The following is a 25955-nucleotide window of genomic DNA, read 5'->3' on the forward strand; positions in this document are numbered from 1 at the left end:
CAATCAAGTAAACTGCAGGTCATTTGCCAAGAATGTGAAGACCTGCATGAGGGTCCCAGCTAATTACTAACTGTGAGCTCGGGGCCAACTCACATCCTCTCTGAGATGCACTTTCCTTCTCTGTAATGCTGCAGTGCTTGCTGATTCACGGTATGACCCAAAGAATGAACTTAGCCTTTGTGAACTCTAGAGCTGTATGCAAATTTGAGAAATTCTTTTCTTCCAGGGCATAATGACTGTGTTAGGGACAAGATGATTAGGATGGCCAAGGAGGGATGAAGGAAGGCCTTTGACCTCTCCTCTACTCCTTCCACGTGGGTAGCTACCTTGCTCTCTCTACCTCTCTGCCCTGCACCCTGCAACCCACACCAGGAGTTCAGGAGTCAGCCCTAAATCTAAGATGTCCACCAGTGTACATGTTCTTTTCATACTGTGCTGAGTCTATTTCCAGAATCTGAAAATGGAAAGAAAGGGCCTAACCATATCAACATAAACTATTTAGAAAAGGAATCCTTGCATGTTTTGTGGTTCAGGGTATCTTCATGTATTTCATCATTTAATGCTTCCAGCCAGCCTGTACTACTAGGCCCATTTTATAGATTAGAAAACTGAGATGTAGGCCTGGAGCGGTGGCTCACGCCTGTAATCCCAGCACTTTGGGAGGCTGAGGCGGGTGGATCACGAGGTCAGGAGTTCAAGACCAGCCTGGCCAACATGGTGAAACCCTGTCTCTACTAAATTAGCCAGGTGTGGTGGCAGGTGCCTGTAATCCCAGCTACTCAGGAGGCTGAGGCAAAGAACTGCTTGAACCCAGGAGGCAGAGGTTGCAGTGAGCTGAGATCGTACCACTGTACTCCAGCCTGGGTGACAGAGTGAGACTCCGTCTCAAAAAAAAAAAAAAAAAAAAAAAAAAAGAACTGAGATGCAGAGCACATCTATGGCCTGTCAGGGGTTGCGTTCCAATCCAGTGGCTCTGATTCCAAATCCAGTGTTCTTTCTACTATACCACAGCTGCCGATGTTGGGGAATCCCATTACCCTGGTAAAAGGTTTCTCTGTTACTGTGCAAAATCTATAAACATAGGTAAGTTGGCCAATCAGCTTATTAGAGAAGCAAAAATCTGTGGATTTGGAGGCATAAGTATGATGGTTTCTTCTTCTTATGTAAGACACTGCCCTGGCATGGTGACCAGGACTCCAACCCTGACATGCAGTACTTACATCATACACCTGGGGACTGGTCAGACATCGAGCCAGCAAGCCACACCAGGCAGGGAGCGTGGTGGTTAGTGGGGGGCCGCTGTGTGTGAGGATGGGCTTCAGGTAACTTTAAAATGGGAATTAAGGAAAAATGGCTGCAAAGAAAACATATACACAACAAAATGTGCTTAAAAATCGCCCGACATTCCACCCACAAAAACCTTCTTTTCCCCATTTTACTAGTACAATACACAAAATACTTGTAACATGCAACAGTTTGAATCAAAGAGTAAGATACACCCTATCAGCCTTAAATAGTAACTGTTAACTCTTGGGTTGGTAATTCCCAATTTTCAGTTCAAACGTGTATTTGATTAATTAGAAATTAGATCCCCCTTCTCCCTTTGTCATGCTGAATGTAAGTTTTGGTTTCAATCAGCATTTCAGCCTCTGACACACAACTGGCTCCAGGCCTTGGAAACAGGAGATAGTGTCCCTGGAGTGGGGAGCTGCAGCCCCTGTGTCCCCTCTGCTCTTGTTCTCTGCATGGATTCCTGTTAAGCCACTCTACCCAGAGGGCAGGTGGTGGAAATGTTGAAGTTGGACAGGACCTTAGGGGTAGCCTGGGGCTACTACAAAGGCAGAAACTGAGACTTGGCAACATCAAATGATTTCAGTAAGGTTACTCAGACTGTAAATCTCTCAACTTCCCATACAGGACCATTCTTCACTCTACCCATAGCTTCTCTCCTAGACGCTAACACAAGGCTTTTCAACCTCAACACTACTGACATTTAGGGCCAGATCATTCTTTGTTATGGGGGCTGTTCTGTGTATGGTAGGATATTGAGCAGCATCCCTGGTCTCTACACACTACAGATGCCCCTCGACTTATGATGCAGTTACATCCCAATAAGCCCATTAGGTTGAAAATATCATAAGCCAAAAATGCATTTAACACACCTAACCTACCAAACACCACAGCTTAGCCCAGGCTACATTAAAGGTGCTCAGAACACTCACATTAGCCTACAGTTGGGCAACATCATCTAACACAAAGCCTATTTTATAATACAGTATTAAATATCTCATGTAATTTATTACATACTGTACTGAAAATGAAAAACAGGATGGTTGTATGGGTATTCAAAGTATGGTTTCTACTGAACGCAGATCAATTTCACACCATATTGTAAAGTTGAAAGAAATGCAAATTAAAGCCATGATTAAATACCACTACAAACCCAATAGAATGGCTAAAATTAAAAAGACTGACGACACCAAATGTTGGTGAGGATGTGGAGTAACTGGAACTCTCATACACTAGAAGTGACTGTGTAAAGTAGTACCACTATTTTGGAAAACTGGCACTGTCTTCTAAAGTTGAACCTACCCATGCCCTATGACCCAGCAATGTTACTCCTGGGTAGATTACCAAAAAAAATATGTATATGTACATCAAAAGACATGTACATCAATAATAGAATAAATTGTAATATATTTATATAAGAAATACTATGGAACAATGAGAACAAATGAACTAGAACTACACATAACAACATGGCTGTATTATACACATGATGTCAAGCCAAATAAGCCAGACACTAAAATATATATACTATATAATCCTATTTATAGAAAGTTGAAAAATAGGTAAAACTATTAAGTGTTGCTAGAAGTCAACAGAGCAATTACATTTGGGGAGAGGGAAGGAGTAGTAATTGAGTCATGGCATGAAGGGGTTGGCAATTTTGTTTCTGTCTCTCTTTTTTTTTTTTTTTTTTTTGGAGACAGAGCCCAAGTAGCTGGACTACAGGTGTGTGCCACCACACCTGGGTAATTTTTGCATTTTTTGTAGAGACAGGGTTTCATCATGTTGCCCAGGCTGGTCTATAATTCCTGGGCTCAAGTGATCCACCTGCCTTGGCCTCCCAAAGTACTGGGACTAAAGGCATAAGCTACCATGCCCAGCCTTGGTAATTTTGTTTCTTGGTTGGTTTGGTGTTAAATGAGTGTGTTTATTTTGTGATAATTTACTGAGCACTTATTATTTGTGTACTTTTCTGTATATCTGTCATACTTCAATAAATTTTTAACATTTTCAGCATCTCCAAAGACCATATATAATAAGCCACCTGCCCATTTGATGACTATGTCAACTTAAGAAACCATGAGGGGTTGGGCGAAGTGGCTCATGCCTGTAATCCTAGCACCTTGGGAGGCTGAGGCGGGCAGATTGCTTGAGCCCAGGAGTTTGAGACCAGCCTGGGCAACATGGCAAAACTCTCTCTCTACCAAATATACAAAAAATTAGCTGGGCATGGTGGCATGCACCTGTGGTCCCAGCTACTTGGGAGGCTGAGGTGGGAAGATTGCTTGAGCCCGGGAGGGGAAGGTTGCCGTGAGCCGAGTGCACCACCACACTCCAGCCTGGGCAACGGAGTGAGACCTCATCTCAAAACAAAACAAAACAAAACAAAAAAACCAAGAGGGTTTAAGATTTTGGTTTTTAATTTTCACGTGAGAGCAAGTGAATCTACAGGAACAGGGTTTGCCCTGCATGTGGTCCAGTTATGCCAATGTCAGATCATACAAGATCAGACTTGGCCAAGTTCATCCAATAGGAATTATCCTCCCCATAGGGATTAACAGCTGAAGTTCTACTTCCTTTTCTGACCACAGCATGATTCATTGTGTAATTTTAATCTAATCACCTAAAAAGGCATAGTTCCCTGGACACAAAGCTCTTAAGAACTACATGAGTCTGCCAGGTTGTGGGGTAATTACTCTAAGGATATGCAAACATTCCTCTTGGCCAGATACTCACCAGGACTACCCATGGTTGAATGCTCAATGCACATGTTCCATGAGAGGACGAACTATCCCTGTCCCAAGCATGCATCTTTCCTTACTTACCAGGTGTCATTCACTGACAATTCAACAAGATTTCATCCCCAATGTTTCACTGACACAGGGGATGCTACTTAAAAGGATACTTGTGATCAAAGCTGTACCACAGCCTGAATATCCATGCGCTCTCCTGTTTTGTCCGGTTTCCTCTGGCAGAATCTGGGCCGTCCTGGGAACAAACAAGAGGGCACATGCTTAGTTGTACAAAAGGGATCTCAAAGAAAGGGGAGAAAAAACTTTTAAAATCACTTGTATAGCTCTGGAGCTCACAGTCAAACATCCCATGTCAGCAAACTTTCAAAGATATATTGGGAGGTAGCATTTGAGCAGAAATTAAATAAACTCAAAAGGCAGAAAAACAGTCTCCCAAGTAAAAAGGCTGGGTTATGTCTGTGGATAGCTCAAACTCAATTTTATTGCAATTTTCCTCGAAGTATCTTTCAGCAGATTCATTACCCTAAAATAGTCTAGATCCTAACAGGCCAAAATTGATTTATAGAGAATATTTTTAAAAGCTTTTTTAAAAGCAACTTTCCAATCCCCATCCCCAAAGCAGGCCTGTGGAAACCACATTTTGTTGAGTATCCTGACAAACTAGTTAAGGCTTCTCTGTGGTCCTTACCCAGAGGGACCTACACTGTGCTCCAGGTGGTAAGGTACTTGTTTCCCCACCAGTTTTAGGAAGGTGGGATCAGTGAGCAGGGGAAATGAGCCCGAACTAACAATTCTGTTATTTTATCTACCCTCAAGTAGCAAGTTCCTTGCTACTCTCATGCCCTTCCAATTTAAACATCCCCACCTTGTAACTTTCAAAATAACCTGCAAAATCAAACATTCATTTAAGGTTTAGGAAATCTGTTCTGTGCAAGTATCAGAAGCAGCACAGTTAATATAAAACTCAGATCGACTGCAGCAATTTGAGGGTACTACTGGGGCTCTGAAAGCACAGACTGCTTGCGAAGCTGTTACTATCATCATTCTCTTTAATATTACAGGGAGAGGCAACTCCGCAAGTGAGGGACAACTGACAATCACCAAATACAACTTGAACCAAAATTACAAGTAGTTTTAAATCATGGCAAGTGTAAATTCTACCTGCAATGGCAACACCAATAATTAATCAAAGATCTTTGAGAAGCACATAGACAAAAAGGAGAGAAATTAGCAAGCACTATTTATTAATACACTCCTAAAGTTTCCAACCGCAAAGATATTTTAAAAAACTGAATCCCCTCGGTATTTCAGGAATGTTTAGTGATGGATATGGAAATAGCTCAGTTAAATAGGCCCGTCTGTGATTCAGGAAATAGAAACAAGGAGAGACTCCAGAGACCAATTTGATTTTACGTTTTTATAAATCATGGAAGAGAGAGAGCACAGAAATGCCTCCATTTGCAGGGTGACTGATTGCTAACCCAATGACAACTCTGGGAAGATTCCCAAATGCGACATGACTAAGTAGAAAAGTAGCAGATGACTTTTTTGATAGGCAAACATAAAATGGAAAAAATTAAATGGTTCTTTATAAAGTAATAGGCTCTAAGCTCTCAGTTCTAAGTGCCTGTAGAATTTTACTAAGGAAAAAGCACAATGATAAACATCATCAGGAAGGATACTATAAACCATCAGGCACAAAATGAGTCCCCCAGAGTCAGTTTCTTCTACTTCTTCCCTTAATCAGTGATGAAAACAATGAACCCTACTCTGTCATCTTAACCTCTGCAAAACCACAAAGCATTTATTGTCACCGGACTACTTAATTTCTTGCCATTTAATCTCAAGAAAGCTACAAGAACCCCTGAACTTAAATTAAAAAAAAAAAAAGAAAGCTACAAGAGACTTATATAAGCCCCAAAAGAGACAATTAAAATGAGTAAAGCAAGGGAATGGCTTCTATTTGACAGCAAACTAACAAAAGGTCTTCTCAGGCTACTGAAAGATATGCCTGCAATCCATGAATAAGATAAAGTGACCTCAGACTCCACAGCAAATCCTGAAATGTAAGAAACTAAGAGATAATGCTTAGAGGCTACAAGGGGTAAATTCAGGACAAATCAAAAGCGTAACTTTGTGAAAAGGGTGTTAAACAACTTCTTATTCCAAGAGATGGTGCCAGAAGCATGATTAGGTACAGGAAGAACTTAGATAAATCCACATATGGTGGCTTTGGGGAAATCAGGGCAGTTCTGTGGGACAGAACTAATTTTTTAAAGCTGACCCGGAAGACAAGCAACAAATGAATGCTTCATGACATGATTGGGGCTGCCATCACAGAGAAGCCATTGAGAGCCCTTCCTGTGGGTCACTGTGGGAACAGGCGGAGCCTCCTTCCTGGCTGCACTTGGTGACTCTTGGATTTTCCATTCCTGTGCTGTCCACGGAAAAAGCAGACTTGCTCTCTCAACTCGTCTCTCCTCAAAACCTGGGTTCACACCTCATGTCTTTAGCTCAGGCAACTTCTAGAGCCTGGAGCATTCTTTTTTCCTCTCACCTTCTCCCACCCAGAACACCTACCTGGCCAACCTCTATTCATCTTTCAAGCCTGTGCAGAAGCACGGCTTCTCTAAGAAATGTTTCAAAAGCGACACAGCACTCCAAGAAGTGTAGGTGTGGATATCACAGGCTCTCTCAAGAGACTATCTGGGTCCTGACTGTGCCGCTGCCATTGCCTTGCTGTGTGACTCTGGGCAAGTTACCTAACCTTTCTGTGGTTCAGGATCCTCATCTGTAAACTGGAAATATTAATAATTACCTACCTCTAGGGGCATTATGAGGCTGGAATGTTGTGATAGAACAAGAAATATATATCTGGTTTTTGTCTGACACAAAACTCCTAAAACCCTTGGAATTTCCTGAGTAGATGGGGTGGGAGGAACATCTTTTTTATTAATAATAAGCTCCTTTCAAGCACACCTGAATTTATGCTAATAAGGTGACTCTTTTTTTTTTTTTTTTTTTTGAGACGGAGTCTCGCTCTGTCGCCCGGGCTGGAGTGCAGTGGCCGGATCTCAGCTCACTGCAAGCTCCGCCTCCTGGGTTCAGGCCATTCTCCCGCCTCAGCCTCCCGAGTAGCTGGGACCACAGGCGCCCGCCACCTCGCCCGGCTAATTTTTTGTATTTTTTAGTAGAGACGGGGTTTCACCATGTTAGCCAGCATGGTCTCGATCTCCTGACCTCGTGATCCGCCCGTCTCGGCCTTCCAAAGTGCTGGGATTACAGGCTTGAGCCACCGCGCCCAGCCCATAAGGTGACTCTTGAATGGACACTGATTGCCAGAGAAACCAACCATGTAATTAGAGGATTGGAACTTTTAGCTCCATCCCAACCTCCTGGGAGGGGAGGACTGGGGATTGAGTTAATTATCAATGGCTATTGATTTAATCAACCATGCCTATGTAATGAAACCTCCATAAAACCCTAAATGACACAATTTGGAGGGCTTCCAAGTTGGCGCCACATACTCCCATCCCCATCCTTTGCCCTATGCATGTCTTCCATTAGGCTATTCCTGAATCGTATCCTTTCTAACAAACTGGTAATGGTAAAAGTTGTGTTCTGTGAGTCATTGTAGCAAATCATCGAACCTGAGGAGGGGGTGGGAACTCCCCCATAGCCAGTCAGTCTGAAGTGCAGGTCACGACCTGGGACTTGCAACTGGTGTCTGAAGTGGGGAGAGTCTTGTGGGACTGAGTCCTTAACCTATGGGATCTGATGCTAACTCCAGGTAGGTAGTGAGTTAAACTGTAGGAGGTCCAGTTAGTACTCATTGGGAATTGGAGAACTGGCTGGTACAGAAAAAGACCTGATATATTTAGCATTACAAGTGTTGTGAATGTAGAGAAAAAAGGTTTTATTTTAGAACTGTAAAAGGTTTTTCATTTAAAGGACTTCGGATGGTGCCTGATATGTGGCAGGCACTCAACAAATATTGACTCATTATTGTTTGCCATGTGACTTTTTGTGCTGATTAAATATTTGTGAAATATTTAACCCAGAATCTGGCATGTAGTTAGAGCTCATATTACTAATTAAGTTCATTTCCAAAGACTGGATATATAATTTCAAGCACATATTTGTTTGGGGGGAAAAAAAAGCCTAGTCATTAACATCATTTGGCTATCTTGTGTGGCTTTTTACACAAGGAATTTTCATCTTTTTACTGCCATTATTAATAGAGAAGCCCCTTCAAGAAAATACCACCAACCCTGCTTATTACCATTTTTTGAGCATGTAACAATGAGTGTCTATTTCTTCTGCATTCATTAAGCACCTACTATGTGCCAGGCACCATGCTGGGTGCTGGAAACACAAAGAGGAATATAACTTAGCACCTGGCCCTCAAGGAGCACTCTTTCCAGAAGGTGAAGGTGGCGGGGGTTGCGGGGAGGGGGGTAGGGGTAGGGGAGACAGACAAATACATATTGACTGACAAATGTAATGAAGAAAAAGAAAGCTGATTAAAGAACTGGGGAATAGCAAACAGTCCTATTTTTGAAATGCTTTTTCTAGAATGAATACATAATGATATCTGTGTAGAGTTACATTTCATTCCATTCTTACATAATATTAAAAGATGTTTTAAAAAGTTAAGGTCATCACACTAATAAGAACAGCTTACTTTTTTTTTTTTTTTTTCAGGGATGGAGCATATGGTAGGCAGAATAATGGCCACCCCACCAAAGCTTTCTACAGCCTAATCCCTGGAGCCTGTTACACTACCTGGCAAAAGGGACTTTGTGGATGGACTTAAGGTTATCCCGGTAGGCCCAGTACAATCACGTGGGCCCTTAAAAGTGGACAAGGAGGGCCAAGCATGGTGACTTACGCCTGTAATCCCAGAACTTTGGGAGGCTGAGGTGGGCAGATCACTCAAGGTCAGGAGTTCAAGACCAGCCTGGCCATCATGGCGAAACCTCGTCTCTACTTAAAATGTAAAAATTAGCTGGGTATGGTGGCGTACACCTGTAATCCCAGCTACTCAGGAGGCTGAGGCACAAGAATTGCTTGAACCTGGGAGGCGGAGGTTGCAGTGAGCTGAGATCACACCACTGCACTCCAGCCTGGGCAATAGAGCAAGACTCTCTCTCTCAAAAAAAAAACAACAACAACAACAACACACACACACACAAAATGACAAGGAAGGCAAAAGAGTCAGAGGAAGGAATGTAGTAGAAGAAAGGGCAGGAGAGATTCAGAGCTTGACAAAAACTCGCCCCACTGTTGCTGGTTTTGCAGTAAGAACACATAGAACTGAATTCTATGACAACCTGACAATCTGAATGAGCCTGGAAGTGGCTTCTCTCCCCAGAGCTTAGGCTTGCCAATACCTTGAAAAACTGGAAGCAGAGAGACCAGCTGAGCCCACCAGATACCTGATCTACTGAACTGTAAGGATGACAAAACTGCATTGTTTTGGCTGGGCATGGTGGCTTATGCCTATAATCCCAGCACTTTGGGAGGCCAAGATGGGTGGATCACTTGAGCCAAGGAGTTCAAGACCAGCCTGGCCAACATGGCAAAACCCTGTCCCTTAAAAAAAAAAAAAAAAAAAAAAAAAAAAAAAAAAACCCTATTGTTTTAAGTCACCAAATTTGTGGTAATTTGTTACAAGAGTCACAGACAACTAATACAGAGCAGAGGAGTAAATAAATGATGTCACTTGATTTGGGCCTGATATGCTTTTTTACTTTTTCGGAGATGGAGTCTCGCTGTGTCACCCAGGCTACAGTGCAGTGGCATGATCTCAGCTCACTGCAACCTCTGCCTCCTGGGTTCAAGCAATTCTCCTGCCTCAGCCTCCCAAGTAGCTGGGATTACAGGTGCCTGCCACCATGCCCAGCTAATTTTTATATTTTTAGTAGAGACGGTGTTTTGCCATGTTGGCCAGGCTGGTCTTGAACTCCTGACCTCAGGTGATCCACCTGCCTCAGCCTCCTGAAGTACTGGGATTACAGGCATGAGCCACCACGCTTAGCCTGAGCCTGATATGTTTTGGCTCTGTGTCCTCCCCCATAAGTCTCATCTCAAGTTGTGATCCTAAGTGTTAGAGGTGGGGCCTGGTAAGAGGTGGCTGGATCATGGGGCAGACTTTCCCCTTGCTGTTCTTGTGATAGTGAGTGAGTTCTCACGAGATCTGGTTAAAAATGTGTGGCACTTCCCCCTTGTTCTCTCTCTCTCCTGCTCCGCTATGGTAAGACGTGTTTGTTTCCCCTTTGCCTTCGCTATGATTGTAAGTTTCCTGAGGCCTCCTAGCTATGCTTCCTGTACAGCTTGCAGAACTATGAGTCAATTAAACCTTTTCTTCATAAATTACCCAGTCTCAGGTAGTTCTTTATAGAAGTGTGGGAATGGACTAATACAGGGCCTTTGTTATATCATTGGGATAATGGGACCAATATTTCTCAGCAGAGGGTAATAAGAGGGTTTAGAAACGGAATCAGCCAGGTACAGTGGGCTCATGCCTGTAATCCCTGCATTTTGGGAGGGTTAAGATCACTTGGCCCAGGAGTTTGAGACCAGCCTGCACAACAAAGCAAGATCCTGTGTCTACAAAAATATTTTATAAATTAAATTGGTGAAGTGGCACACTCCTGTGGTCCTAGCTACTCAGGAGGCTGAGGGAGGAGGATCCCTTGGGCCCAAGAGGTCAAGGCTGCAGTGAGCTGTGATTGCACCACTGCACTCCAGCCTTGGCATCAGAGGGAAACCCTGTCTCAAAACAAAACGAAAAAAAACCGGAGTCAAGTCTCTGACCATGATACACAGATAGTTTTCTTCCCTGCTTAAAACTCTCCAGAGCTATGCATTGCCTATATCGGGGCTTTTCTAATGGTAAAATGTACACATTCCCTGGAGACACTGTTAAAATGCAGATTCTGCTTCAGTGGGGCTGGTGAGGCCTGAGTGTCTCCACTATCTTGCTTCTGCCACTCTCCACCCTCGCCCTTTATCACCTTGTCATCAAGCCCTTCAGGATGCAGATTCATCTATCTTGTTGCAGATATTTTCCCAGAACCTGAAAGTATGTCTGAAACAGAACAGGTGCTCAATAACTATTTGTCAAATAAATGAATAAACTGATCTTGACTCTGAGTTTTTAGAAAACAGAAAAGGAAGAGCAGAAAGGGAAATCAGGGGCCAAGGGAGGCATTTGGAAGCACAAAAAAAAAATGGAGATGGGGGCGGTCACAGAGTAGCAATTGGAGGAAAGGCACCTCTGCAACTGTTTGAAGTTAAAGGTTTAGGTGACAGATTTACAGGTGTCAGATTTCAGCCTGGAGAAACAAAAACAAAAACAAAAACAAAAACAAAAAAACGAGGAGAACCCAGAAACAAATGATTCTAACTTGCTCAGAAAGTCATATATGAACGCAACTATAAACTGCTGATTTTCTACAGTTTTCACTACATACACACAGACACACACACATATGTGTACATATACACAGGCACTGGTGGTTTCCCTTCCTCCACACTCCATTAATATCTGGCTTGTGACCTTGTCCTGTTGATATGGTAAAACTGGGATAAATTCAGATTCACACTCTCAGCTGCTCCAAAGTGGCCTCATCAATGAGTGCTCTTCTGTAAACTCAGGGAAGGAAGTGAATGATGTGTCTGCATGTGCCGCCAACAGAAATCTCAGCTGTCTGGTCTGGCGTGAAAAGTCCTCCTGTTTAATGGGGTGGGAGGCCACCCCCAGGGCTGGGCAGCTTGCCTCCAGCTGGGGTTGTTTTTGTTTTGGTTGCAAAGTCACCAAGACCTCCAGAGAAACAAAGCAACTGAGTTTTTTTGGTCTTGTTTTGTTCTAATGAGTCAAACTTGCCAGGGACACAAAGCTGAAGTCTGCCCACAATATTTTTATGCTTTCCCCACATGAAGCAAAGTTCTAGCCAACAGCTCCCTTCCTTTTCCCACATGAGCTAATATTCTGTAGCTCCCTAGCCATGACTCTGTTTATAGCCTTGGGCTTCAAGACCAGCGAGGAGAATTGTGCTCATTATAAGACATGCCTTCCCGTCAAATGTCACTTTTTTGTTTGTTGTTTTTAGGACGATTATTTAGAAAATGAGGTAAAGAGAACTGCCCTTTTTTTCTCTGGTAGAGAACAAACATCTGGACTTTCCCTACCTCTGAGTTCAGTTTCATGACAACACTGAGCATGTGACCTGGATCTATTTCAGGGGAAACTGCAAGAACCCAGGGTTTCACCCAAAAATGAGAAGCCCATTTATTTCTGTTTTCCTGTTTCTCATGACCACAGAGTGCACCGAACCCTGCTGTTAGTGGCTCACTAGAATGAGGAGGTCAGACCAGGAGGAACTGGAGAAATAAGGTCCTCTCTGCACAAGGGCGTGAGTCATTTCTAAGAGGGTGTCCTGGAGAACCAAGCCTGAAGTTTGCATGTTTTTCCCCATATGACAACAATCTTGAAAACCTTTCAAAAGGTCAGTGGAACTGACTTTGAGGGGCCCTCTGCATGACCATGTGTGAGGTTTGGAAGGAAGGAGGTCTGGGGAAGCTGTGACACAGCTTCTGGCTAGGGCTGTGGCAAACAGGGTGCCATTAGGAGTGCAGCATGAGTGGCTGCCAGCTCGTTGACAACACCACATGTGCAGTGCTCTCAGCCCAAGGGGCCCTCTGGGAGCTGACAGGAACACTGAGTTCATCCATCCAGGCCCATCCAGGGAGGTTCCTGAGACTCACTCCACCTAGGGGGCGGGGGCTATTTTAGCTGTCACTGCATGGACTAAATACAAGAACCCTCAGCACTTTGGACCTGCTGCTTTCTCATTCAAACATTTCCACAGAAAAGTGACAGTAAGCTTCTTACTGAATCTAATTACAAGCCCAGTGTTCCCAATGTGCGGGGCTTATGTGATACATAGTAAGTTCTACTACATGACCAGCCAAATCCTTTCACTTGTTTCCTGTTACAGATGCTTGAATGCAGAGGTAGGAGCAATGGGAAACAGCAAAGCGGGTGGGGATGTTTTGAATGGTCCGGAGCAAGATGAAACCTCTCCAAATCTTACGATCCAGCTGCTATTGGCCTTTTTTTCTTACAAAATTAATGTAAACTGGCCACAGTTCTGTGGAGGATGCTTTAGAATAGGGCAGCCATGTCCTACCAGAGCCGTTATCTTCCCTTTGGTGAAATAAGGACGGCCATCATGTTTTCCCCTGGGTTTTTCTCAGGATGCGTTTCAAGATCTCCCAAACTGTTATACTCTAAATTAGCTTCAAGGTGCTCAGTTCCTGAACTCCTGTTTTCTAAAGTCCTTAATCAAAGCTAGAGTCAAACAGCAAATTTTCAGAGAACTTCTCATTGAGACCACATGTTCCCAATTGACATAATGGCCAAGTCTAAGATCATCTCAAAGGTCTTCTGGAGCTCATTAAAGTGGGCGCCAAATCTCCAATGAAGCTTATTGAAAACTCTTCCCAAAGTGTCCAGAACTTTCCAGGTCATGGCTTTGTGTCCCTTGAGCAGGGACCTAGAACGGACATCAATGCTATAAATGCCTTATCAGGCTGTGGCCACCTTTAAAGAGAAAGAAACCACAAAAGGCTACAGTGGCACCCCATTGACCTCCACACAGCACCACATTTTGCCAGCCTTATTAAATCTGATTTGGTAGATGGAATCATTTAGAAGATCCTATGGAATCTGAAGTCTGCTGCAGACTGGATTTAGGATTAAGTGCAATGATGAGTCAGATTCAAAACCGACTGGAAAAAAAAGAATAGGGTTTCATGGACAACATACACATGTGGTCAGTAAAGCTGCCTGTTGCACATTGCACCTCTCATTCCCTCATCCACCCAACAAACACCTATCTGGTTCCCGTATGTGCCAGCCACTGTGCTCAGCACTGGGCATTCAATGCTGAATGACATAGTTATTGACTCCCAAGGTCAAATAATATATTGGTAACACATTTCTGCCCCTATCATAACTCTCCTTTCCCCACCTTGCCTGCCCAGGTCATGCTGACCTGGGTAAAGAGCCACACCTAGAGACAAAATCATCCCAACAGCTGCACAACAGGGATGATACGGCAACCTCAAATCTTGTCTGCAAATTTGTTGATACTCTTCCCATCCAGAGGTTATGGTCTCTATCCCCTCCCATTGGATCTGGGCTGGTCTTAGGAATGCATTTCTAAGCAATAGAAAGCCATGGAAGTGATGCTGTAGAACTTCTAAGATTCGTTCAGAAAAGGTGATATAGCCTCTACTTTGCTTGCTGGGACACTTGCTTTTGGAACCCTGAGCCATGATATAAGAAATCCAACTACCCAGCAGCCACCATGCTGGCAGGCAGCTCAGGCCACATGGAAAAGCCCTGCACAGACATTCCTGTCAGAGGTCCTTGTGGTTGGGTCCTTCCAGCCCAGGTGCCAGACATATGAGTAAATGAACCTTTGCATGATTCCAGCCCCAAGCTCCTGGTTTTCCCACCTGAGACCCTGGACTTCATGGAGCAAAGGCAAGCCGTCCCTACTATGCCCTTTCCAAATTCCTCACCTAGAGGATCCCAGGCCCTGGAGGAACAGGAATGCCTTCAGGCACCTGATGTCTCTCCTTTCTTCCTCAGATCCCTGGGCTGGAGAGTCAAATCGTATTGCTCTCTTTCTCCTGGGCACCACTGATAGACTCAGAACCAGTTGTAGAACCAATATCCACTATTGAAAAGTGAGGAGTCAGGACTCTTTCTGGCGAGCTCACACCTTTCATAACGTTGATTAAGAACACATACCCTGGGGACAAATCCTGGCTCCATCACTTACTCTGAGATGACTCAAACTCCCAAACTTCAGCTTTTAATCTGCAAAATGGGGAGAGCAGTACATACTTCATAAGGCTGTTGTCAGGATCACAATGAGGGAATCTAGGTAAAGTGCCTGGCATGTGGCGAATGCTCCAATGTCTTCCCCGGGAAGAAGCATCTCTTGTGACTTACCCCTTGTAAGACTTGAAAGCTGTCATTGTTGGGTGGTGGGTCTTGATCGGGGTCAACACCAACTCTGAAAGTCACCAGGGAGAAAGACAAAGAGAAAAACAGAGAGTATTATCTCGGCCCATGGTAGCCATGCAGGCTGTAAGTAACCCGGAGGCTGACCATCTTCCCGAAGCATAAGGAGTGGTTAGCTAAAAGGTGAGGAAGGCTAGCATGCAGAAGTCATGAGAAAGAGGTCGCATACCACTTCAGATCCCAGAGAGTCAGAGGGGCAATGAATCCCATGTGCTTCCACTCTAAGCAAGGCCTCCGGAACACAACACATGCTGGCAACTGTCCACTTGCTTTTCTGCACCAGGTGGTCCCAGTTATCAAAATGTGGGTCTCACTGCACTAGGCCCTTCCTCTGTGCTGCTTCCTCACTTCTGCCCTGGTCTGCTTTAATTTCCCTAACATTTTGTTATCAACTTTTTCAAATATACAGGGAGATGTTGAAAGGCTTTAGCGTGAACTCCTATATACCCACCATCACTAGATTCTATCATCAACATTTTATTGTATATTCCTTATTACCTATCTATCCATTTCTCTATCACCCATCTTACTTTTTCTTTGGATGCATTCAGATAAAGTTGCAGATATCAGAATACTTCCCCTAAATACTTCACATGCATTATTGACAAAGTGTCCCTCCTTGACCAAACTTTCGTCAGGCTCCTAGGAATTCACTTCCCAACTAGGCACTGACTTTTGGGCTTCCATGTCCATCTCAGCATAACCCAATCTTAGCAAGAGGCTTGCTAAGTTGGTTTGGCCAGAACCCAACATCTGATTGGGTTCTTCATCCCCCCACAATCCCTCAGGTGATGTCTGATTGTCTAAGTTGGTTTGGCCAGAGCCCAACATCTGAATGGCCTATCCCCAACATCTGATTGGGTTCTTCATTTCCCCACAATCCCCCAGGTGATGTCTAATCCCCTTCGCCTGTCTTCAGCAAGAATCCTGTTGGGTCAGTTTAGCCAGAATCCCCCTTGCCCCTGATGTTTCCTCTCAGTACTTCTCCATCCACTGGCCCCTGTTCCTCTCTCCTGCTGCAAAACCCCATCACAGTGGTCCCTATACCAATCGTGATGGTCCTGAACAACATCTGCCTTACTGTTTTAATATACATCAGAATAACATTTTCTTTAACAATATCATTAACTAGAGTCCTGACCTGCTTTCAATCCTGGTGCCCCTATACCCTCTTGCATCAAGATAGCCTTGAGAACTCACACATTTGAGAGCAACAACTAAAGATAGAAACAAAAAGCAAAATGGCAAGACTTGATTTATAACAAAAACTATAAAAGCACCAGGGCAGTTGTCTTGGCTTAGTAACATACTAACTGGCACTCTATGCATCTGGTAATTTTTTTTTTTTTTATCCTTGCACCTTCCTCATTCTGAGGCAGGAAACTGTGCCATGGATGACATGGATAACACTCGGCAATGGGGCAGAGAAAAAAGATGCCAGGAAAATCCTACATCTGCCATGGAATTTCCAATCTTCACTGCAGCCACTTGGTATCAACCAAGTCTGAAATGCAGCCCAAACTCCTGACAGCAGAAAACCTAAAAGGACCTTCTGGGCCCTGCCACAGACAGAGGAGTGTGGGAAGGCCCTTGGAGTCTCTTGGAAGGCCTTGCTACTGATATAAGTGCAGAACAGGAGATTTCTAAGAAAGGAAACAAAGAGCTGCTTCTCAGCTTGCTACTGCTAAAAAAAAAACAAAACAAAACAGATCGGGGCCGTGAGACACAAATAATATTCTGCACTTTTTTCGCCTTTTCAAGGCTGTTTACTTCAGGGCGATTTAGCAATTACTTTTCTGGCAGGGTTGAGGCCTCTTGGACCAATCCCCAAGGATGACACGGGACCTTGTGGCTTCCTACAAAAAGCCCCACCCTTGGGGCAGAGCCCAGAACCAAACCGGTCTCTGGGAAGAGGAGGTAAACGAATGGGCCAGGGTGTTTTGGTGTGGAACCGGGCAGCAAGAAAGAACAGGCACAGGATTCTTTTTTTTGTTTTTGAGAATTTTTTTGAGACGGAGTCTCGCTCTGTCACCCAGGCTAGAGTGCAGTGGTGCGATCTTGGCTCACTGCAACCTCTGTCTCCTGGATTCAAGCCATTCTCCTGCCTCAGCCTCCCGAGCAGCTGGGACTATAGGCATACGCCACCACGCCTGGCTAATTTTTGTATTTTCAGTAGAGACGGTGTTTCACCATGTTGGCCAGGCTGGTCTCGAACTCCTGACTTCAGGTGATCTGCCCACCTTGGCCTCCCGAAGTGCTGGGATTACAGGCGTGAGCCACCACGCCTGGCCCAGGCACAGGATTTTAATTGTAGGTTTAAAGCCTCAGAAGACTTTAGGGTCCCCCAACTTTCTGAAATTCCTAGTGTCAGGTCACTGTCCACTTTATGTATCTCTTTCCTGATCTGGTATAATGCTTTTGATCCAGGACACCGGAACTTTTTTATGCTGTTTTATTAGATCTTATTTTAGCATTCCCCTGATATATCAGGGCTAAGTTCATAAGAACACAAATGACAACCTTTTTTTCCAGAATGGGCAGAATTATCTTTATTTTCATTAGGAAGTAGACAAATGTGGACATCCCACACTAAATGAAAAAATAAAGCAAGCAAACTGATGTGCTCATTCTGGAATGAATAAATACCCAAAATTGATAATTTCTCTACTGGTATAATTTGTCCATTCTGATTAACAGATAAAACGCCATAAAATCTTGGAAAGTTTAGAAGTATTCTATTTTAATTAATAATTTTTTCTAAAAAAAAAATCCCTGAATGGTCAAGGTTTTGAATAATTTGAGGAATATGAGACACACATCTTCATATAACTTGACCACCATATCATAACCTGAATTTGCTCATGTCCCAAGTCTAATAACTTACACTTTGCCTGAAGGACTTTCCTTCTTGAAGGCATGCTTCAAAGGAAAGGGTTTCCTCTGCAATTTAGCTGGTATCAAAGTCAGTCTCTACAAATGAACGTGTGTGTGTAGAAAAAAGTCTGACTTCAGTGAGCTTAAATACTTAAGTAATTTCATGTGAGTCATTACAGTGCACATATGGGGCCTGGTGATATCCCAAGACCCATGTCCCACTGCTTTCACCACTGCCCTCAAGGAAGTGAAATATTCTTACAGTGCTGAGAACAGAGCTGAAGCCTATTTTGCATTTGATTTATCTATCAGCACCGAGAATCAGATCAGGAAGAAAACATGCCAATTAGAGAAACAGAAAGGAAAGAAGAAACATTAAAGTTTGTACTTTGCTTGCCCAGACACCACCACCCTTAAGCATAGTTATATCATAAACTTGGAAGGATACTAAGAAACAAACTGCATTAGAGGACTCTTTATCTTTTTGATTAAACATTATTCATACCTTCTGGTTCACCACGACAAGGCACAAGTACACAAATATGTATTCTGAAAAACTAAAACAGCAGTGATATTTAATTAAGATGGTGTAAGCCTTACCCCAGTCATGGTTGAAATATGAAAATTCTAGTTCTCTTTATGAATTAAGAGCCTTATTTACTAGATCATAAGCAGGATTTTGTGGGGAAAGTGTGGCTCTGAAAATGAGCTGCTCTTAACACTAAGCTCAGTTGTACAAAAAGGAAACACTTGACAACTCAGGCTTTGTGTTAGCAATACACTGCCTAAATATGGGGAAAGCAAACAGAATCCCAAGAACACTGACACATCAATCAACCCAGAGGAGGGGTGGAAAAAATGATTAGAATTGACTCAACCTTTTGCACCTTTACTAAAAGGGGTGGGGGTTGGCACACGTAGGAAGGAAGAGAAAAACAGTGTAAAGAGAAATATCTGAGGTTAGAAAGAGGAGAAAAGCCAGGCCTGGTTAATTTTTTCTGAGGATGCCCTTGTGTCACCTGAAGTACTGCCAGTGGTGTTCATTCTGGTCCTCTTCGGAGGGCTCCTCAACGCCAACTCTGGGCAGCAGAAGAAGGGAATGTGAGTGTGACAGGGACAACAGGAGAGCCAGGAGCTCTGGGCAAATGATCTGGACCATGTCCATAAGAGAATATTTCTCACTTTCAATATAAATCCATATCCTCTCTTAAACTGTCCCCATCCTCTAAAACCCAGAGAGGCTGAGAGGCCACTAAATTTAAATTTAAAGCAGCAATATCAGGAGCCAGATCAAATGAGGATTGATCAGGAATGAGGATGAGCCTCTCAAAATATAATGTAATAAAATCAGAGGATGAAATATACCTCATAGAAAACAAATTTACATATTTTTTTCGGAAATTCATCTGTTTATAAAGCAAGATACCAAAAATAGAAAAAAAGAAATTGCTGCTTAAATGTTACACATATTTAAAGTGTTTACATATATTTTTACACATATTTAACAGAAAGAACAAAAAGCATGATATTATTGAAAAATAGCAACAATACTTAAGAAGACAAAGATGGTCTTTTTTTTCAGATAAGCACACCATGTTGTACACAGGATCAACCTGAAAGTCGGGAACCTCGCTTCTGCTATTCTCTTTAGCTTGTAGCCTTTTGAGTTGACATGGTCCACCTTCACCTTCCTTAATAATTTCTGGGTTACTCAGAGTGCATCTGAATCTTACTATCATGTTGGAGCAGGGTTTCGTAAACTCAGCAGCATTGACATTTCAGGTCAGATAATTCTCTGTTGTGGTGACCCGTACGGTGCACTGCAAGATGTTTAACAGAGTCTCCAGCTTTCACCCACAAGATACTAGTAGCAACCCCACCCACCAAGAAGCTGAGGTTTTGACCCCTTCCTCTTGTTGTGGCCAACTAAAAACATCTCCAGATACTGCCAAATAAATGTCCCCTGGGGAACAAAATTGCTGTCAGTTGAGAATCACTGCATTGAACCACGTATTCTCAATGGAGGCAGTATCACCCTCCTGGGTATAAAAATTGGTTCTTGTAGGTAAAAGAAAATACTTAGATATTATAATGGTTTGTAGCCCTCCAAAGTGCCACAGCACAGACAGAGAGGCATAGCAGATCTGTGATACTAAAATTTCACTGGGGGAGATAATTGAGGAAAAAGTTTTTAAAGGCTCCTCAGCGGTGACAATAATGAAAAAAAGATTGAGAACTACTTCGCTAGACAATGCCCAAATTCTCATGTTACTAATATCCCCTGACATACGCAAGTGAGGACACGATGCTTCTTAAGGTGGTACTTTTAGTTACATGTTCAGAATGTGACTTAAATCAGACTCTATTACTACAACATTGAAAAATTATAGCAAACACCAGAAAAACAAGCCAGATTCCTTAATGTAAGATTCATTGTCTCTTGAGTAATAGTATTAATAATAGTAGCAGCTGTAATGCTATGATTAATACTATTAATACAATAACAGCTAAAATATACTAAGTGCTTATGTGTCAGATGGTACATTGATGACAGAATTCTTCATTGCATTATTTATTACCACATTTTATCCTCATGCTATGACTGTCCCTATTTAATCAGTGAGGAAACTGAGGGATACAGGTGAAATAAGTTGCCCAAGGTCACAAAGGTAGAAATGGTAGAGCCAAGATTCCAACTCAGGCTGCTAGACTCCAGAGCCTCAGCTCTTCCTCTTATAGGATATTGCCTTTGATTACAAGGTGGTATCTTTAAGGTCTTTTAAAATATCCAGTTGCAAATGCTATTACATGAAGAGCTCAGGGCTTCTCCCTGCCTTTATTCCTTATGTTATCTTGGAAAGAGCTTTATTACAAATTCTCAGTCTAACAGGATTATGCCAAGTAGAGCATTCTTACTTGTCCTTGAATGATTATATTACTACACTCTGGGATGTGAAGGTTACAGTTCATTTGGCCAGCTGGGTGTATGTCGTTCCACCGCCCCCACCGCCCCCCCACCCCACCCACTATCTCCACCGTTTTGTGTGTGTTACTTGAAGCTGAGGACTCCTAGAAGACCGCCACCATGCTGTCGCAATGTGGTCAGGACACACACAAGGCTCATCAGCCAAAATAATCCCACGATCATTTTTTAAGTTGCTAAAATTACATCCTTTGTCAATAACAACTCTTAAGAGACTAAGACAAATATTTTGTTTTAACAGAAAGCAATTTGCACATTTTACCATTATGTTTTAAAATACCAATCACAAAACACCAATTTAAAAAGATAAATTGGATTTATGGAAAGCAGTGACCTGGCTTTGGATGTACAGTTATATTCATTTTTATTTTATACACAGACTTGAAATTAGCCATAGTAAGAAACACAGCTAACTCCTATTTATGGTGAACTCCAAGAACCACCCTGGGCTTCTGACTTCTGAGCAGCTACTTAACAGTTCATCAGGGCCTCTATCAGTAGCCTGGAGAAGTAAGGAATAAGTAGGTACTGATCATATCGAGGTCACGGGGTCAAAATACCAAATTGAACTTCAGGGGGTTTCTGAATCAATTTAGAATAAGAACCTTAGTTACAGAAATGATTCATGGCCATCACACCACAAGCCACAAACTAGAAAAATTAATCTGTTTTATTACCCTATTTCAGAGGGAATTTCTTTTGATGTAATCTCTGTAAATGTCAGTTTCTACACTTATGTAATTATTCTTTATACACATCTGGAAAAATGCAATGAGCTGACACAATATGTATTTTTCAGTAATGGCATACTTTCCTTCATTGTGCTGTCTAGATAGAGTCAGACAGAAGGAAGGAAATGATAAAGATAGAAACAGAAATCAATTAAAATGAAATTAGAAAAACAATACAGAAAATCAATGAAATAAATAGCTGGTTCTTTGGAAAAGATCAATAAAATTGGCAAATGTCTAGCAAAATTGACCAAAAACAGAGAAGATATATCAAAAATGGGATATCACTGTAGACCCCACAGACATCAAAAGGATAACAAGGGAATGCTACAAACGACATAAACTTGACAACTTAAATGAAACTGACCAATTTCACAAATCACCACAACTTACCCAATATGAAATAGGTCATCTGAAAAGCCCTATAACTAATAAAGAAATTGGCTCCATAATTGAAAAACTCCCAAAAAAGAAGTCTCCAGGCCCAGATGGTTTCACTGGAGAATTGTACCGAAAGTTTAAGGAAAATAACACCAATTCTATGCAATCTCTTCCAGAAAACAAAAGAGTAAGGAACATGTCCAACTCATTTTGTGAGGCCAGATTACTCTGATACCAAAACCAGACAAAAGCAGTATAAAAAATAAAGAACTACTGACCAATAACCCTTATGAATACAGACATAAAAATCCTTAACAAAATGTTTGCTCATATAATTCAGCAATATGTAAAAGAATAATGTACCACATCAAGTGGGGTTTATTTCAGAGAAACAAAGTTGGTTCAATATTTGAAAAGTAATTAATGTAATTCGTCATATTAATAGGTTAAACAAGAAAAATCATATGATCATATCAATTGATACAGAAAAACTATTTGATAAAATTCAACACCTGTTCATGAAAAAAAAAAAAAAACCCTCTCATAAAACTAGCAATAGATAGGAACTTCCTCAACTTGAAGATGAACATCTACAAAAACCCTGTAGCTAATAGTATAGTTAATAAAGAAAGACTGAATGCTTTCCTCTTTTTTTTTTTTTTTTGAGATGGAGTCTCGCTCTGTCGCCCAGGTTGGAGTGCAGTGGCGTGTGGTCTCAGCTCACTGCAAGTTCTGCCTCCCCGGTTCACGCCATTCTCTCGCCTCAGCCTCCCGAGTAGCTGGGACTACAGGCGCCTGCCACCATGCCCAGCTAATTTTTTTTATTTTTAGTAGAGATGGGGTTTCACCATGTTGGTCAGGCTGGTCTCGATCTCCTGACCTTGTGATCCACCTGCCTCGGCCTCCCAAAGTGCTGGGATTACAGGTGTGAGCCACCTTACCTGGCAAATGCTTTCCTCTTAAGATCAGAAAAAGATGAGGATGTCCATTTATACCACTCTTATTCTACACAGTAGTGAAAATCCTAACCAGAGCAATAAGGCAAGAAAAGGAAACAAAAGGTACCCTGGTTGAAAAGGAAGAAAAAAAAAAAACTGTCGCTATTTACAAATAACATGATGGTCTATATGGTCTATGCAGAAAATTCCAAAGAATCTACCAAAAAAAAAAAAAAAAAAAAAAAAAGGACCAAAACACTTTCAGAGCTAAAGAACGAATAAGTGAGTTCAGCAGTAAGGTGACAGGATACAAGTTCTAACAAAACATGTACAGGCCATGGGTGCTGAAAACTGCAAAAGTCGAATGAAAGAAATCAAAGAAGATGTAAATAAATGGAGAAATACATCATGTTCATGGATTGGAAGACTCAACAAAATAAAGATGTCAATCTCCCCAAAAATTAATGTAAAGGTTTAACATAATTCCTATGAAAGACCCAGCAAGATTTTTTTTTACATGTAGACAAATGTGTTCTAAAATTTATGTGGAAAGGAAGTAGAATAGCCACAACAATAAAGTGGGAGGAATCACTCTAACTGATACTAAGGTTCACTGTATAACTATAGTCATCAAGACAGTATGGTCTTGGAAGGATAGACACATAAACCAATAGAGCAGTGCAGAAAGACAACCCCATGCATACAGACAACTGATTTTTGACAAAGAAGCAAAATTAATTCAATGGAGTGAGGATAGTCTTTTCAACATATTATGTTAGAACAACTAGATAGCCATTGGCAAAAAAAAAAAAAACCCTCAACCTAAACCTCACATCTTATACAAAAATTAACTCAAAATGGATCACAGACTTAAATGTATAGTGTAAAACTAAAAAGCTTTTAGAAGATAACACAGAAGAAATCTTCAGGCCTAAGGCTTGGTAGAGTCCTTAGACATGATACCAAATGCATGACCCATAAAAGAAAAAAAAATTGATAAATTATAAATTAAAACTTCTGCTCTATGAAAGACCCTATTAAAATGATCAAAAGACAAATGCCGGGCGCGGTGGCTCACTCCTGTAATCCCAGCACTTTGGGAGGCCGAGGTAGGTGGATCACGAGGTCAGGAGATTGAGACCATCCTGGCTAACACGGTGAAACCCCATCTCTACTAAAAATACAAAAAATTAGCCGGGCGTGGTGGCGGGCACCTGTAGTCCCAGCTACTTAGGAGGCTGAGGCAGGAGAATGGTGTGAACCTGGGAGGCGGAGCTTGCAGTGAGCCGGGATGGTGCCACTGCACTCCAGCCTGGGAGACACAGTGAGACTCCGTCTCAAAAAAAAAAAGACAAGCTACACACTGGGAAAAAATATTTGCAAACCATGTATCTGACAAAAGACTACAGTCTAGAATAACGAACTCTAAAAACTCAACAAAGAAACAGTCCAATTTAAAAATGGACAAAAGACTTGAACAGATACTTCACCAAAGACATATGAATGGTAAAAACACATGAAGTGATGTTTAATATCATTATCTATGAGAGAAATGTAAATTAAGACCACAATGAGATATTCCCACATACCTACTGGGACAGCTGAAATGAAAAACACTGACAATACCAAACGCTGGGGAGGATGCTGAGAAACTGGATCCCTCATACACTGCTGGTGAGAATGTACAATGGTACAGCCACTCTGGAAAACAGTTGGCAGTTTCTAATAAAACTAAACACATCTTTACTATCCAACCCAGAAGGCACACTCCTGGGCATCTATCTTGGAGAGGTGAAAACTTATGCCCATGCAAATACCTACAGAAGAATATTCACAGTGGCTTTATTTTTAATAGCCCAAAACTTGAAACTATCCAAATGTCCTCCGAGGGGTAAATGGTGAAACAAACTCTGGTACATCCAGAGTTTGGCTGGAGCCACTAATTAGGCAGCAGGGACCAGAGGAGGAATGTGGCAGGCCCACCTTGGAATACTACTCTGCAATAAAACAGAACAAACTTGATACATGAACAACCTACATGGATCTCCAAGGCAGTTACAAGAGCAAAATGTCAAAAGTCAACTCTCTACTCTCAACGGAAAATTTGGTCCCGTATATGTTTGAGGGGAAGGGGAGAAAAGGATTTATAAAATAGCATGAAAAACAAACATGATTTAATGAGGCTCTGAGCATCCAGAGCATCTACTAGGTGATCAGACAAACAGGAGCAGGAAGTAATCTCAGAGGTCACCAAATGCAAAGATTCTCAACTGTGTGCAGGGTAAACCTTTTTTCTTGTCCTAATTCTGCTACATAGAACAAAGATGGTACCATCTTATGTCTTAAGTTTAAAAGTAAGAGACTGTACATTTTCTTCAGGTTTATATTCTCAAAGATGGATTCTTTTCCTTAATCCAACCCTTGAGATTCATGCCAGGTAATTGAAATTCTAACCTTTCCAAATTTTATAACTCTTCTTTACAGGCAGTATAGCACAGTGGTTAAGAGTGTGGACTCTCTGGTATGAGCGCCTGGGTTCAAATCCTAGCTTGTCCACTTAAAGCTCTGTGACCTTGGGCAAATTCCTGCTTTGTGCCTCAGTTTCCCCAACTCTAAAATTGAGATAATAGTCCTATCTCCCTTGTAAGAATGTTATGAGAATTATCTTAATATATGCATGGTATCTGGAACAATGCCTGAAACATAAGTGTTACTTATTATTATGACTAACACTGATAAACCCCATATTGGTTCTGCAGACCCACCTGGATCTCAGGCAGGGATACACTAGCCCAGAAATGGTGAAGCTGGCAGTGGAAGTGGCAGTGGCTGGTGGCAGAAGTGGCAGCCCAGGAATCTCTGCCTAACATCTATACGAAAACTCCAGATACAGGAGATGAT

At 42.2% G+C, this 25955-nt stretch overlaps 1 protein-coding gene across 37 annotated transcripts in view; it reads right to left on the bottom strand.

The window, feature by feature from the left end:
• SLC9A7 (solute carrier family 9 member A7) overlaps positions 1–25955 on the bottom strand; it is a 150093-nt gene that overhangs the window by 12589 nt on the left and 111549 nt on the right. For 21 of the 37 annotated variants that reach the window (XR_013412786.1, XR_013412782.1, XR_013412785.1 and 18 more), the window contains exons 13-16: positions 19041–19100; positions 15076–15139; positions 4196–4278; positions 1221–1326 (exon numbers count right to left, since the gene is read on the bottom strand). Coding sequence is in view for 6 of the 37 variants with exons in the window: in XM_077988564.1 (XP_077844690.1) it covers positions 1221–1326; positions 4196–4278; positions 15076–15139; positions 19041–19100 (313 nt within the window). In the remaining 31 variants the exon portion in view is untranslated. Of the gene's footprint in view, positions 1–1220; positions 1355–4171; positions 4279–15075; positions 15140–19040; positions 19101–25955 lie in introns of all 37 variants that reach the window. The other 16 variants (XR_013412798.1, XR_013412797.1, XR_013412796.1 and 13 more) reach the window with 3 other exon arrangements.

This window comes from Macaca mulatta, chromosome X, assembly GCF_049350105.2.
Source record: "Macaca mulatta isolate MMU2019108-1 chromosome X, T2T-MMU8v2.0, whole genome shotgun sequence".
Taxonomy (NCBI): domain Eukaryota; kingdom Metazoa; phylum Chordata; class Mammalia; order Primates; family Cercopithecidae; genus Macaca; species Macaca mulatta.